We start from the raw sequence: 16478 nt of genomic DNA on the forward strand, positions 1-16478 counted from the left end.
GACTTGGAAATTATGCAGAAATGCTGGGAAAAGAGATACAAGCACTGGAGCAAAAACTCAGCAGATGGAATTATTTTTGTAACTCAGTTGCATTTAATGCATCAATGAAAACCCTTTTTGCTTGTCTCTCCATATTTCTATATTGTAAAAGTGGATCAATAACAAATTTACTTTTGTCAAATAACTCCGGTGACATTTTTTGTTCTGTGGAAAATGAGAGATCAACCTTCTGGCCAGATTCAGTAAAATAAAAGACTTTATGTATTTTGATTGTGATCAATCCCCCAATAACTAACAACTTGCAAGGTGTTCATTCTCCATTGTTTTTGGGTGGTGTTGTAGTTTTCTATGAATTTATGAAGTTTAGCCTGCAACTTTATTTGCGCCTCCCATGCTTATTCAGCATGAAGGTCGCAGTTCCTGTTCTGCGGTGTGAAAGCGGCACATGAAAGTGGCCATGAGCTACAAAAATCCCTGGCAGAGACAACCTGGGAACTGGTTACCTGGAACCATGTTGCAGAACTTTGGTGTGAAAGTGCCCACAGACAGAGGAGGGGAAATCAGCACAAAGTAATTCATGATGTACACTGTGTGAACAGTAAATAAGTGTCACTTTGCTCTACAAACCTGGCAACACCTTTACCGAGCCGACCCTCGTGCAGTGGAAAATGAAAGGGAGCTGGAACCGCACAGTAATTATTATCTCTATGTGGAACGGGTCGGGTATGGCGTGGTTCCTGTATGCAAGTGGAAATGCACCTTTAGATCCTGCACAGTTTTGGCCAGCTGTGGTTTTGGGGCCCTTCAGTTACCTAGGGGGGCCTCGAGCGCTGATCCCTATGGCGACCATCAGCACCCGTTTTTGGATGGAATCCTCCAGTAACTATGCAGTGCTTCTTGTTAGCATCTTAGCACACTGGTTAATGGAAACTGTGGGTTTTGGGGTCTCAGGGCCCAGTTAATTATCATGAGACTCCAAAGCTCTGTTCCCTGTTTGTGAAGGCAGTCAGCAGTCATTTTCAGATAAAATCCTCTGGTACTTTGGACAGTCCAGGGGGAAGAAGTGGCATAATGTATATGGTGGGGGGGGGGGGGGGGTTAATGTACTGGTTAAATGACCAATACTGCTGGCTGATATTAAAGCTTTATCAGTATTCAAAGTTAGCAGCACCAGAGCTAAAGAAACAGCTACTAAAATAATGGAGATGATTGCATAGGATGATCAGCATTTTTCCATAGTGGAAGATGAAGGACTTTGTCAGTCCAATCACCAATTATTAGAGGCACCAACCCATGACATGTTTATAATTCAGTAGTAAATCTGGCCTGTAGGTCGACCTTCCCTGTTCCACACAATAATAAGTGATGTAACATCATTCCAATAATCTGCACCGACAAGTTCGGCAAGTTTCTCAGGCAGCCGATGCCTCTAATGAAAATTCACCATGACATCAAAACTGACAGCAAGGAAGAGCTACAAGAGTTTCATACAACCGAGAGTCAGAGATTCAACTATGGGATGGGGGCGGGGGGTGTCCTGCCATTTAGCCCGAATGACTGAATTGAAAGTGCCTCCCTTTTGAGGTCCTGACTGATCCTTTCCAATCACCAAATTAAAAATCACTCACCCATCGAATTTTGTTGATTGCATTGAAAAAGTAAAGTTAACATTTGATACTTTAACATCAAAGCCATTATTTCATTTCAGGTCCAGTCTGAGTGTATTTTTCATGCTGCTTCTGTTAATTTACAGTATATACAGGTATAAAAATAAAGGTATGAGACCTGCCATTTCTACTGGATTTTATGTTTTGATCTTGTACACTCACACATACGCCCACACATCATCAAAATCTGCCTTACAATATATATTGTTTTAAATCAGACAAAGACCTCTGCTGAACAAAACTATCTTGTTTTAACTGTCTCGTTGGGGGAAAAAACACAAAATAAGTGTTTCTGGCTTTTGGGTTTTTATACTGTAGGCCGACCTGTATTGTACATTTTTTTGTCCGAAATACACCGGGGGCCGTGTGAGCTACAAGTTAGAATTTATTTATATAATTATGCTACATAATTGATAGGTATGCATTTTATAGTCAGGCACGTAGCTAAGTAGGCAAAATATGGGTTGTGTGTGATCGGCAGCTTCTCGACAGGCCGAGAAGCTGCCGATCACACCTGTACCAGGTAATAATCTAGCTTCTCCATAGTACCTGCAACCTTAAATCACCGGCGCAGACACTGTATATAAGTGTGTTATACGTGCTTATTTTTTAAAAATAATTGTATCTGTTAAATATAATCTTACCTTGCAATACAAAATGTCTTTATATTATTCCAGAATCTTATCCGTGTTTCTTGACAAAATGGAGACTCCAGCTTTAAAATACTTTCATTTTTATTTACACACAGCAGGAAATAGTTATATACCTTCATACCAATCGCGGGAGCGGTCTAAGCAGAAATGGACTCGGATTATCTTTTTGGGATATTATCCATGTCACTTAATAACAAGTAAATAAATATAAATAAATAAAACTAATGGGACCAGCTGCCCCCCCCCGCCAACTATAATTCTCTCATAAGGCACTTTATTCATTATATTTGTACATATAAAACGCGGTACTACAGTAGCACTTAAATCTTGAACATACTTAAATCATAAGCACATAATTTTACAATTTTGTTTGTTTGTTTCATCAGAAGACATCTTTAATTAATGTAATGTTTCTTGTTTTTGTCTCTGTTGTTCTCTTCCTTTTTTCCCTCCCCTCTCTTCCATTCTCTCTTTTCATTGCTCTCTTAGTACTATTGTCCTGCCTCGATCGTCCGCTCCTTCCGTGTGCCACGCCCCCTCATCTACCCCTTGTGGATTCCCCGTGTTTACCAGCAGTTTCTGATCATTGTCATTCGTCCAATGTATTTAGTCCGCGTTTCCGTTTATTTCCCCAGTCCGGTCATTGTAGTATTTTTGACGTTTGCTGTCCTGTCTGCCTCTCCGAAAGTCCATCAAACCCCTTATTCCCGACTCCTCGTATTCCTCGCCTGCTTCCCTGGCCCGTGCTCCTCACAGTAATGACAACTACACAACAACTGCACACACACGTGGACAAAATTATTGGTACCCTTCGGTCAATGAAAGAAAAACTCACAATGGTCATAGAAATAACATTAATCTGACAAAAGTAATAATAAATAAAAATTCCATGAAATTTAACTAATCCAGGGATTCTAGAGAATGTTTGTTTCAGTTTCAAATCTGTCATCTAGTTTTTGCATCATAATAACCTACATTCACGATATAACAGATTTCTGTCAACATAATTTTTAAGATAAATATGCTTTGTTTTACTTATAGTATTAAAACATATTTATTAATCTTTTAATATGTAGTGTGTGTTTGTAAAGAAGTTTGTATTTATTAGTAATTATTACCAAACACGTAAAAATAATTAAATTTGCAAGAATGTGGTCATTTTGCCCTGATTAAAATCTTCTAAAAAGAAATGTTTGATGCGTTTCCCCAAAAACATTGTCTCTCGGTGTTACGAAGACCCTAAAGGTATGTCTTAGCGAAGTCGTTCCTTTACCAAAGTGCGTTCCCCGAACAGTGTCTTATGACAGACGTGCATTATGCCTACTCGAGATGCGATTATTCCTATTATGCAGCGAATTTTGGACTGAGTTATGGCAGAAAGTTGTGTATAAATTAACCTAAAAATGTTTTTTTATAATGAAAAAAAAGAAATCAATGTTAACAAGTGTAATTGAGAAAACTAAAGAACACTCAGTTAGTTAAATTTATTTGATTATATGGTGTGCAGCCTACATAAATTGTTATACAAAATTTCATGGTACCTTGATTGAGGTTTCAATATTCGTTGATTTAATAGCAGTTCCACGTTATTGATATAATGCATTTCTTTCAGGTTACATTTGTCATAAAGGCAAAAATGATATGCGTATGTAGGTTCACACGACAGAAAAACTCAATCGCACAACAACAAAAAATTACGTAACACTACGGAGAGCCGAAGTTTTGCAGAAGGACCAAGACACCTTTTATTTTCTCAAACAAACCCTACAAATTATACATGTAATAATAAGACACAATTCATTACTACTGCTTAAAATATTACACTGTACTATGTTTTACACACATACACACACACACACACACACACACACATTAAAAAGTGTCTGAGAACAGCAACATAAATGGTGAAAATAATGTTCTGTCAAAAAAATATATATATTCATTTTGAGGAGGGTCATCCTGTAAAACTCCTGCAGTCTATGACAAGCCGTTTTAACATTTAATCAAGTCACACTCCTGTCCGTAATTACATTTTAGATATTCACAATAGCTTTTCTCCTAGTCAGAATGGCAATTACAGACATCCACTGTTAGGTTGAAGAAACTGTTATTAATCATTTTGTTATCATTCCTGTATGATTAGCTATGAGTGTAAATATGTATATACATTATTTTGTCTTCTTCTAACGTCATACTCTAGATTATATTAATAATAGTATTTAGCTGCACGTACCCTGAGTATGCGCTCAACAGCTGTACACTTAGGTAAAAAACTTTTCTTGTTCTCACCTCCCTATTCTGGGTGACTCTTGCGCCTCCCACTGACTATAAATAAAGGAGCCAAGGGGAACCACCCTTTGTAACACATTCTGCTGTAGTTTGCATTGCAGAGAGTGTGGGTACCCTTGCAAGTAAAAACTATAAAATGTGTTGTCTCAATAAAAGGTGGAGTTGGGGTGGAAACGCCGGGCGCTTTCCCCAACATCCATAATCACATTCTTCCTAGTAGATACTCTAATGGTGCTTTTCTACAGGACGTCTAAGTCTTGATTAGTTACAAAACACTAACAAATCAAGCTGAAACGTATAACAAGCACAATTCTGCTTCTCTATTGGTTCTCCTTGGTAGCAGGTACATCCACCGATTTTTCCCAAAACATGTCTCGACCGCTAGACTTCTACTTATGGATATAGACCTTCATTCACTGGCTAACATATGACTAATGTGATAACTACTTATACATTTGTACTACTTAATAACATATTACGTATGACCTATTGTGACCACTTTATAACTACATCTCTCTGTGCACCAGTTGGGGCAGGTTTGAATCCCTTTCTGCAGGTGGCATCTCCCCACCTTCTCCTCTGCCCGTCTCTCCAAGGCCTTCAGGGCCTGTGAGACTGACCACGAGCAGGACACTATGAGACAAGGACACACAATATTCTAAACAATCTCTTCTTGCCTAAGGCCTAAGACATTACAGACCCAATATGCCTCCCAACCCAGGCCTACCGATGTCCAATTTTCTTTCCACACTAGTAACTGTGTGGTTCCAGCTCACTTCAGTTTCCCCCTGCAGAAGGTCAGCTTGGTAAAGACGGGGTTTGGACAGCGACAGTGAAGTAAAATGAAGAGGCGCTTATTTACTGTTCGTACTGTTAACACCATGATTTACTATGTGCTAATGTCTGCCAGCTGAGTGCATCTGCAGCCCCACCAGATGCTTCTTTAACAACTTCACCAACCTTGAAATGTGTTTAGCAAGATGCTATTATTGCAGCCTTACTCTTGGTGTTGGGTCTGGTAAAAATTGACTGATGTGCTACTAACTGACCCTTCAGTTCTTGACGTTTTGGGAACATAGAGCCGTTTTAGCTGGGAAATCAGTCTGATGATCAATGACGGACGAAAAACGGACGAAAACCAAGGCAAGACACAGACTGAAATAGACAAGACTGGGCGAAAATAATCAGACACAGCTGGGCAAGATCGGGGAAGCACACGTGGATAATCAGGGGGCGTGGCACACACGAGGATAATCAGGGGGCGTGGCACACACGAGGATAATCAGGGGGCGTGGCACACACACGAGGATAATCAGGGGGCGTGGCACACACGAGGATCGGACGAGCCGGGCATGACAATATTAATCCATGCTTTGAATCTGACAAATTAATCAAATGATTGACTAAAGCTTGATGCACACATTGCAAAAGCATTTATTCTGTTGCTCACGGAAGAAAGTAAGACATTGATGACCACCTGTGCACTTCCAAGCACAAAATATGGATCAGGGCTGTGAGTGGAACCAGCTGAGTATTTCCTTTGGCACTCTGATTCCTGGTGATAGGGAGCTAAAATGGGCCACTCGAGGGCACCTTAGCTCACCGTACTGCGAAACATGTGGGATAATTAGGACATTCTGTGACAAGCTTTCCATATCTTAGAGTCTTATTACCAATGGTTTTTGCACAATCAACTGACAATGTTCAGTGAGTGCATCGAGGTGCTTGAGAAACAGAAGTCCACCATAGTTTACTTAGTATTCCCCTTGAACAGCCTGCAGGAGAAGCTGATTGAGAGGACCACATGCTTCACTGGACTGAAGGTCTGTTTGTCGTAATGGTTTCTACCACACCATTATTATTTGCATTTTAGAAATAATATACAAGTAATAACACTAATTTAAATTCTTTAATATCAGGAGAAAAGCCTCCTGACCACCTTAGATGACCCACAAAAGCAGTAGGTCCATAGAGTAGATGAAATGTGTAGCTTTTATGACCGGTGAGTTAGGGGTCAATTCTTGCACACTGCCTGAGAGTGTGGTCCAATGGCAGGAGGTAATGAACACTGTTTTTAACACAATGTCTTTTGGTTTAATTATGAATACACAAGGAGAATCTGTTCTTATGCAGTATTTGCCTTATCAACAATGGAAAGTAAACCATTAACTACATAGTTATTTTTCTTAGATGTAACAGAAAGACATAAAAGATGCATATGTTGGGTGACAGAATAAAGAATCTTGCAAAATGTGCTTCAGCTGAATGAAATGTTTGGCATTATAGACTTGAAGTGGTCACAGCTGAATTGATGGTAATAAACTAATATGTAATAAATATTTTTCTGCACAATGGGTTAAAATTTTAATGAAGTATCTGACCTCGGATGTCCGGTGCCAGATCAGTGACTCAGAGCTCTTTGACAGGACAACTTGTATCAGGAAGGATGTAGAGGAGAAGTTACCAGAGTGCATGAACCCCAGCTGACCACTGGGTGGATATATTCACCACTATCAGTCAGAAGCACATCATCCACAGAAAGATGTCTTTTCTCATACAGTTTGCAGTGAGCTTTCCAGGCACCAGTGCATCTGTGGGGTGGATCTTCTCCATAATGAACAGTACTTGGATGGATGAGCAGAACCATAGAACCTTGCTTGCCACAAGTCAGAACCTGGACCACACTTGTACGGACTTCTATAAGGAGCTCCTACAAAAGAAAATGCTTTTGAGGAGCATCCATTCTTCAGTGAATTTCATATGAACATGTGAACCTTACAGTATGATATAACTCCATGCATATAATAGTGAATTAACATTTAATATTGACCTTAGGAAACAAAGAAAATGCACTGAATTTGTCCAGAAAGCAACAGTGAATATTTGTACACTGTTGAATAGCCTGAGTTTGTCCATAGTCAGTATTTATACAATGCACATACATTTCTTTCTTAAGTTTCTTAAAGCAGCAATGGTGAATGTTAATGCACTACTAATTGCACTGAGATGTTTAAAGGAAGTTCAATTTAAAAAATGTGCAGTGATTTGATGTAGAATATGTGTTTATTTGTGTAAGTGATTATTCCCCTGATCCCTTTCTGATGATGATGATGATGATGATGATGATGATGAGGAGGAGGATGAGACAAAGTGGTCATTAGCTGACTGAGGAAGGGCGCTATGCGTGTGCATGAGATCACACATGTACACACACGAGCTACACAAGTGTCCCGTTTTGGTGCTTTGAAAATGTGGTCACTCTAGTGAAATACTTAACTTGTCACATCTCTACATACATTAAATTATTTGATGAGAACTGGAGAGTTTGACTAGCCTCTGGACCTCCATCCTCTCAGCCAACACAAGCAGGATCGTTAATTTGTTATTGCTTGATGAAGGTTTTTTTAAATGTCAAGAGTAACTATTATGAAATAGTAAACCTGAAAGAGATTGTTCCTGAGGTAATGTACTCTATGCCTTAAGAGAGACTCCAGCTGGAATACACTTAATCTAATGAACGCGGCAAAGGCAAAATACAATTTCAGGATAATGTAATACATAGTCTTACTCTCCAGCTAATAGGCCAGTGAAAATTGAGGAATGTCCAGTTCAGTGTTTTTTATGACTTTTTTCCTGAAGATTATAAAAGTAACAAATTAACTTTTTACTCAAAATATGTTCTGAAACATTCTGCCAATTGATTATTTTATTTTTTTAATTATGCATTTTGAGATCAGTTGCAGGGTGGCACAGTGGCACAGTGGTTAGTGCTGCTGCCTCACAGTAAGAAGGTCCTGGGTTTGCTCCTGGTCCTTCCTGAGTGGAGTTCACATGCTGTCCCTGTGTTCGTGTGGGTTTCTGCCAGGGCCTCTGGTTTTCTTCTATGGTCTGAAAGAGTGCAGGATAGGTTGATTGGCGAGTCTAAATGGGATCCATCACCACGAAATGAGTCTTATGGGTGAAATTTACAAGGTTTCAGTTTCAAAAAATGTGACCCATCACCAGGAAATGAGTCTTATGGGTGAAATTTACAAGGTTTCAGTTTCAAAAAATGTGACCCATCACCAGGAAATGAGTCTTATGGGTGAAATTGACTAAATTTGTAAATCTCACCCATAAGACTCATTTCGTGGTGATGGGTTACAAATTGGCCGTGTGTCTGTGTGCCCTGCGGTGGGTTGGTTCCTGCCTGTGCCTCTTGTTACTGGGATAGGCTCCGGTCCCCCCTGCAACCCCAGTTGAGATTAAGTGGTTGCAGTGATGGATGGAGATGAACTACTATGATATCTATCTGCATGCTGTGCACTAACAATGAAGAACCGCAGATTAGCACAATAGAAAGTAATTCTCTTTATTTTATTGCTCATAGTTCATATTACACGTGTGGAGGGCATTGACATGTCTTGACCACATTGTGGAACTTCTCATTACATCCAACACTTTCGTCGATCATTGATCTCCGTACCAGTGTCTGACTGTGACCAGACTCCATACTTCCAGAGTTTGTAGTGAGAAATGACAAATCCATCAAATGCTGAAGTGAATATGGACAAAACACGTACAATGTATGGTTTTATCCCCCCCCCCCCCCCCCTATCTGGTATTACACCTGCTGGTACAGAGGCTTTCAGGAATATCCCATTACATGAAACATTTGTAAACCTTCACTGGCTGAACCTAGGGCTGCACAATTAATCGAATTTTAATCACGATCACGATTTTGACTGCCACGATTAAATTAAGATGATCGTCGGCAATATTATCATTTGAATAGCGGACTCTGCTGCATATCAAATCAAGCACTTTCTCAACCAAAAGTCAGCCAACCACCAGGGGGCGAACGAAAGCACAGACTGTATGAGCGACAACCTCTAATTGTGACAGAGTGAGACGTAATGTCGGGAGCGGAATGTCATATGTTTTTGTGCTTATTAATTTAAGTATTTCCAAAGATTTATCTTAAGCCCACAACAGTGATAAAATAAAACATTGCTTTAACATAAATTCTGAAAGAATAGATCACTTTAATCGCTATTACAGTTGGGTATGGGCAGGGGGTCTTATTTAGAAAAGATACATAAAGAGACACATATAATGTTTATTCGTTCGTTTCGTATTTGTCCGAGTAACAAAGCAAAGGAATGATAAGCCGCTTCAGTCGAAAACTGAATTTTACTTCTCATTCCAAATAAAATGCTGGGTTGGCACCTTTGGTCAGTTGCATGGAGTGAGATTTTCTGTTCTCTGTTCTGCACATATATTCACATGTATGTAAGATTAATTACCTTGTAAATAGTCTGTAGGGTTTGCAAACTACCGTAACGTTTTTGATGCAGCTAATTTTAAGTTCAGAATGGAATATACATTTACCATAAGATTTCCTGCGTGAGAGTTCCTCTGCACCACCTGATGGACCTCTTGCAGGGTCACATGACTCTGGGTCATCTGCCACATGTCACTTTGCATGCCCTGCCTCTTCCACATCTGTGGGGGAGGGGATGGGGGGTGGGAGCGGAGGTCTAGTGAAGCAGAAGCAACTCAAAGTCTTCTCTAACTGCTCATCCTGGTCAGGGTTGCCAAGTTCTCAAAAACTTTAATTGCTCATTATCACTGCCCCCTCCTTGGGTGACTCACTTTTCCCACATGTTAGCTGAGGGCTCCTTTAAGCCCTGAGACATATACCTTTCAGTTGCTTACTTTCTATTAGTGACCCAGACACAGGGACTGTAATTACTTGTATGTAGAAAACCCCAAAAGACTGTTGTGTCCGGTTTGTTAACTGTAGCTGCCCCCTACGTCCCTGGCTTGACCGCGGACTGGCCTTACCAGTGTCCTCTGTAGGGGCTGAGTTTCTTGCAGGTATAACCTTAGGCTTCCAATTGTGGCACCAAACATGTGGTACCAGAAAGTGGTGCAGTAGCCTTGGGGGCCAGCAGGTGGCAGCAGAGGGGACTTCAGCTGGGCCACATCCCCTACTCTGCTTGGAGAGGAGCTCTCGACATGTAGGTAATTCCCTATAGACCACATCAAATAAGGGCAAATGAGAAGTCAGCAATAATCCACTTAATAATCATGTATAAGCATGTAGTACAAGCTTCCCCCACTATCCAAAAGTGCAACGTTCCTATGACACCTTTTGTAACCCGAAATGGCGTAAAGTGAACGATCAATTACTATTGATTTATATGGGAAAAAGCTTCAAGCATTCCCAGACCAAAACATAACCTACGAAATCTTACCAAGTAACGCATAAAACCTAAAATAACAATAACATAATAAAAAGCAGCCTATGTATAGCAGAAATAATGTATGTACAATGTAGCATAGCCTACAACACACCTACGGGGTGTTCCACAATGCAAGGTTTCTCAGTTAGCTGAGTTAATTTAGGTTATAAGTTATGATTGTCCAATAGGAATGCTCCTTACTTAATTTTGTATTGGAAAATCATGACCTCTAGCTTAAGTTATCCCAGCTATTGGAGATATGCAGTTTTGCAGAACATCCCATAGGCTATACGGTATAGCCTTAAATAGCAATAAAAAGTACAGTATAGTAAATACATAAACCAGTAACATTGTTGTTTATTATCATTATCAAGGATTATGTACCGTATATGATTATATATATGTGATATATTTTTATCCAACTGGCAGTTCAGTAGGCTTGTTTACACCAGGATAACCACAAACACGTGAGTGATGTGTTGTACTGTGACTTTAAAATGACTACGATGTCACTAGGCAATAGGAATTTTTCAGCCCTATTAAATGCTTAAGGAGAATATGTGACAGATCCATTATGATCTTACAGGACTACCCTCATATAAGCGGTCCGCCATTGACCAAAAGACATTATGCTGCGCATACCTGTACCTATACCTATACCTATAGAGTACCTATACGTATACCTGTACGTATACCTACACCTGTACCTATACAGTACCTATACCTATACCTGTACCTATACAGTACCTATATCTATATTTGGCTCGCTGATAAACAAATGATAAAGGCTATTTTTGCTTTTCTTTCTTTTTCATAAAAGTGAAAATCCTCTTCGGATTTCTTTCGATTAGTGAAAACAGGGCTAAGTGGAGTAAAACAGGTGATACCTGTAATAAATCACGAATACAGGTAAATCATCAGACCTGCAGTTATTGAATGATGTACAGTACTGTGGCATAACATGTAATTTAAAATGAACTTTTTGTCACTAAACGTTAAGCCCTTCTGCTTAGTAATGGTGGACTGTAGCTTTCCTTCCCAAGGAACAATTACAATACTAGATGCTTTTATCCAAAGCCATTTACATTACAGGGAAGGGTTACAGTTTACCTGACTTCCTGGGGATTTGAACCCACAACCTTTGCATTGTTAGTATAATGTTCTACTTCTTGAACGTCAACAGCCTAATGTGGAAATTTATTTGTGGTAATGATGACGGGGAGCAGGTCTGAATCCCCCAGGCCCCCTAAGCCTATGAAACCTGTTTGTGGGGTAATTCCTATCCCTTACCTGCTCCTGTGAATTACTGTTCAAAAAGTACTGCATTGTTTGACCAGAAGGGGGCGTGTTGTTTAACCACCTGGCCTGCAGTACGTAAAATTGTAAGACATGGGATTTTCTTTACATCCAGATACTTAAGAGGTAACCAAACGACGGCCTTCAGCTGACCCAAGCCAGTGGTGTGGTCCCCTGCGGGTCCAGTGTTAGCGGTGACAGACGGTCCGGTCCAGCTCTGCCAGTCCAGGTCATCACTGGCTGCCTGGACCCAGCCGCAGGAGTGGTCCTCAAAGGAGCAATTGTGAGAGGAGGGGTCTGTGTTGGGGAGGGAGGCATTTCAACAGAAATAGGAGCTGTACCTGCCCATTGAAATATTATAGAAAATAAAGTCATTTAATTAATTTCCTTATTATTGCATCCGCTCAGTGGGTAACACCAGCTGGTTGGGAGTCCAGTCTGCATGGACTCGCTGGGTTTGCACTGCATTCCTCTCACAGTCCAAAACACATGCAGGTAGGTGAACTGGTGCTTCTGAATCATCCTGAGTGTGTGTTTATTTGGTCCAGGTATACCTTACTTTGTGGGGACCAAATGTCTAATTTTTTTTTTTACCTGATGGGGACCAATTTCCTGACTGCAAAAATCTGTGACTGCAATGAAAAAATGAAAAATGCAAAAACTCTTGTATTTTATTTGGTTACTTATGGTTATGGTTAGGGCAGGGTAGGGGTTGAGGTTGTCATAGTTAGCATTAGCATTTTTCCCATAAAAATGAATGAGCGGTCCCCAGAAAGATATGATTACATGATTGTGTGTGTGTGCGGTAGCCTGGCATTGCTTTCCGGTAATTCATTTTTATCCTCTGTAGAGGACATTATGCCTTTGCTCATTCCCCTCACATTACACATGCGGCTCTATTAAGACCTGAGGGCAGTGAGGGCCCTAAGATGACAGCACATATGTGGGGCTGCTAACTTCTGCTTCTTGTCAAATCAAAATCTGAATTCATATTAAAAAATGTTTTTTCCCTGGATCTCTTTTATCCTTCATGTTCCCATTTCTCACAGCATCAGGTATGTGATGAGGCTGCCACCTGGTGGCTGTTAGGATGCCTCGCAGTTATGGAAGGAGATGATCATTAACCCAAGGATAAAGAAGTTGCAGCACACTCCTATTTGTATCTGTAAGGCCGAAGTGGAGAGAGCGGAAACCGTTCTAATAGACAACTCATCAACCAGGCGCACAAAAGACTGTACTTCCTGAGAAAGCTGAGGAAATTTGGTATGTCAACCAAACTGCACAGTACATTTCTGGAACAACCTTCCCCTCTCTGCAGGGTCTCAAATGATGCGATTGACTGGAAGCCCGCAGTTACCTCAGGACGGCAGTAGGGGGCGGATGCGGGGTTCTGCCGTCCTAAACCATATTTTTCTGCGAGAAGTAAAAATGTGTTACGCTTTATTTTTAATTACTTGTGAAATTGTTTATTTAGGTAGAAAACACTCGGTTTGCTTTTAATGATTCTTCTCCCGTGTTTTAACACTAACAGGCGTGAGAGAGACGCCGTTCGCTAACTAGCTTGTCGATTGTCAGGTAGAGTTAGAAGTTCACCATTTTAATTAAGAAATATTTATTCCTGCTTGTATTTTGATCATTCAATATAACGTGTTACTAATGTGATTTATTTATGTTATTTTGCTTTTTAACTCTATGGCTATGCGCAGTTATGTCTCCCGTCTTTTACATGGTTATAATATATACTGATTTAATGTAATTGTTTATGTTCATTTACATTAAAGTGCATTTATTTAATTGTATTATATGATTTATGTTACTCATTCACCTCAGTTATGCTTTGAGCAGCGCTGAACCAGGACATTAATAGGATACAACATGAAGCCTTTATTATCGGTGTACTGATAACAAATACAATATATAATATATATAGACAGAAACATATAAAATGTACATATAGGGGGAGAAACCCCCCCCCCAATCATCAGGATTACATTTTAATCAGAGAGAAAAACTGTCATTTCCTGTGTTTGTTCAGCTTGCCAAACCCATTTATTTTTGTCTAACATATGTCACACATCAGACAGAGTAAATAGGGTTATACTGGTCAAAAAGCAGAGATTTTACCTTTTTGCCGAGAAGCAGCGACATGTGACACTCTGATAAGGTAAAAATGATTCCTCCAGCACTCAGTGAGCTATCCCAGCATGCACAGGGACACGGGGGAGTTTGAATTCACCCAAAACCCAGGATAGAGGGGTTCAGTGAATGAGGAGGTGAATCTGTACAGGAGGGTCAGTCCATCAGAGGAGACTCTGTAGAAGGACAGAGTACCAGCCCCCCAGTCCAGATACACTCCTACTCTGCGGGAGCCTGAGGGCTTTATGGGTATGACAGTATCTTTATTATTGTGAAGGACAGAGTATCTGTCAGTATTACAGAACAGACTCCATGACTTCTCATTGAATCCAAGCCGACAGTCATCACTCCATCCTTTCCTCCTGATTCCTTTATAAGTCACTCCTATCCAGGCTCCATCTCCACTCCACTCAGCCTCCCAGTAACAGCGGCCAGTCAGACTCTCTCTGCACAGAACCTGGTCCCACCAGTCAAATCTCTCTGGATGATCAGGATATGGCTGCTCTGCCCCACATGTCACCTTCCTGTTCCCCCCTGACAGAGACAGGCGTCTGTGTGCTGTGTTGGGGTCCAGCGTCAGCTGGCAGGAGTCTGTAGGCAGGAGGAAGAGCGATTAATCCCATGACGAAGCCCAGCATCTCCATCATTATCACTGTCACACCTCACACACTCACTAACGCAGAACTCGCTCCAATACACATATTTTATTCCCAAAATACTCATGTGAGACTGTGAGACTCGCTGGGGACCGAACTGCACTTTAGTCTGCGCTCTATTATTCTGTACGATACATGAAATATAAACACAGCACAGCGTCCCCTAACGAAGCAGGAATTAAAGTATGTGAAATAGCTCAGGAAATGTCGGACGGCCGCGCGACGCCGGCGGGAAAACGCGCCTAAATGCTGCGCGTGCTAAAGTAACAGGTTTAATTACAGGTAAACAACAATATAAACAACATTAATCAAACACGTTAAATATAAAACTGTACCCCAAAGAGTACCACTACATGTTAATTTGAATTTACTTCAAAATAAGAACTTCCTTCAAACCACTTCGGACACATACCTCCCTCCAGCAGCGTTCAGCACCGACTAATGATGTGTTTGTCGCGAAAGAGCCGACCAAAAGATCCGGATCCGGACCGAGAGACATTCTTATTTAAAAAAACGCCACGGCGGCTCAGCGCTCCATACAGTTTTGACTGTGACTGAAGTCTGTGTTAACGGCGTGCGAGCCGCGCGACCAATCATGTGCTGAGGCAGACAAGGTTCATACAATCAGGTTAAACGTAGGGAGGGGCGGGGGTGCGCGTGCTGACGGTGTACAGGTGCAGAGCAGGAGGGAGGGAGAGGAGGAGAGAAAGAGAGGGAGTGCGGTGCGCGAGTAGCAGGAAAGATGAGTGATAGTCGGGTACGAAGGATGTGCTGGTCTGACCCCCCAGCCTGTGAATACATAATGTATTTCTACAGAAGTTCCCAGAATCCTGTTTTTATTTAACAAAGTAGTCATCTTTAAACCTAAACCAGCCTTTTTAAATGAAAAATGAAAAAAGCACACATAACAATAATTGTGTGAATGCTACCATGAAGTAGTATTAATGATATAAAAAATAAAAACATGCTAACAAACTTACATTTCTGGACCCCTGGTCTGGTCCTGCACTCTCCACTGTGGTCCACACTACAGCAGAAGCAGAATGACATAGTACAGGTGAATCCATTTATTTAATTGTTGTATTTCCTCCACGTACACTGCAGGTGCAGACACACATTCTATACTCACTTCAGTTTCTCTAGTTTACATTTGGGATCCTGCAGTAGAGCAGAGAGCAGCTTCACTCCTGAGTCTCCTGGGTGATTGTAGCTCAGGTCCAGCTCTCTCAGGTGTGAGGGGTTTGACCTCAGAGCTGAAGCCAGGGAAGAACAGCCTTCTTCTGTGACTCTACAGCCTGACAGCCTGCAGAGGGACAGACAAAATAGTTCCAATAGATAAGATCACTTCACCAGTATGAGTATTACATTTAAGTAAATGTGACGACTCCAATAAATATTTCAATAATTTCAGTGTAGAATAAAGAGTAAAACTGACCTCAGTATCCCCAGTTTACAGTGTGAATCCCCCAGTCCAGCAGAGAGCAGCTCTACCCCTGAATCCTGCAGGTCATTGTCAGTCAGGTCCAGCTCTCTAAGCTGAGAGGAGTTTGATCT

At 40.9% G+C, this 16478-nt stretch overlaps 2 protein-coding genes and 1 long non-coding RNA gene across 3 annotated transcripts in view; 1 reads left to right on the forward strand and 2 right to left on the reverse strand.

Annotated features, from left to right (window-relative positions):
• Positions 1-2713, reverse strand: part of LOC125739965 (NACHT, LRR and PYD domains-containing protein 3-like) — a 94747-nt gene extending 92034 nt beyond the window's left edge. Inside the window, exon 1 of the mRNA XM_049010569.1 lies at positions 2312-2713. Within this exon, the coding sequence (XP_048866526.1) occupies positions 2312-2439 (128 nt within the window). The 5' untranslated portion in view covers positions 2440-2713. The remainder of the gene's footprint in view (positions 1-2311) is intronic.
• Positions 1-16478, forward strand: part of LOC125739973 (uncharacterized) — a 143566-nt gene that overhangs the window by 91796 nt on the left and 35292 nt on the right. The gene's annotated exons all lie outside the window — the stretch shown is intronic.
• The window catches only part of LOC125739964 (uncharacterized), a 262341-nt gene continuing 259859 nt past the window's right edge, over positions 13997-16478 (reverse strand). The window contains exons 25-27 of the mRNA XM_049010568.1: positions 16054-16227; positions 15905-15951; positions 13997-14859 (exon numbers count right to left, since the gene is read on the reverse strand). Coding sequence (XP_048866525.1) covers positions 14327-14859; positions 15905-15951; positions 16054-16227 — 754 coding nt within the window. The 3' untranslated portion in view covers positions 13997-14326. The remainder of the gene's footprint in view (positions 14860-15904; positions 15952-16053; positions 16228-16478) is intronic.

The sequence above is a fragment of the Brienomyrus brachyistius genome, chromosome 4 (assembly GCF_023856365.1).
Source record: "Brienomyrus brachyistius isolate T26 chromosome 4, BBRACH_0.4, whole genome shotgun sequence".
In the NCBI taxonomy this organism is placed as follows: Eukaryota; Metazoa; Chordata; class Actinopteri; order Osteoglossiformes; family Mormyridae; genus Brienomyrus; species Brienomyrus brachyistius.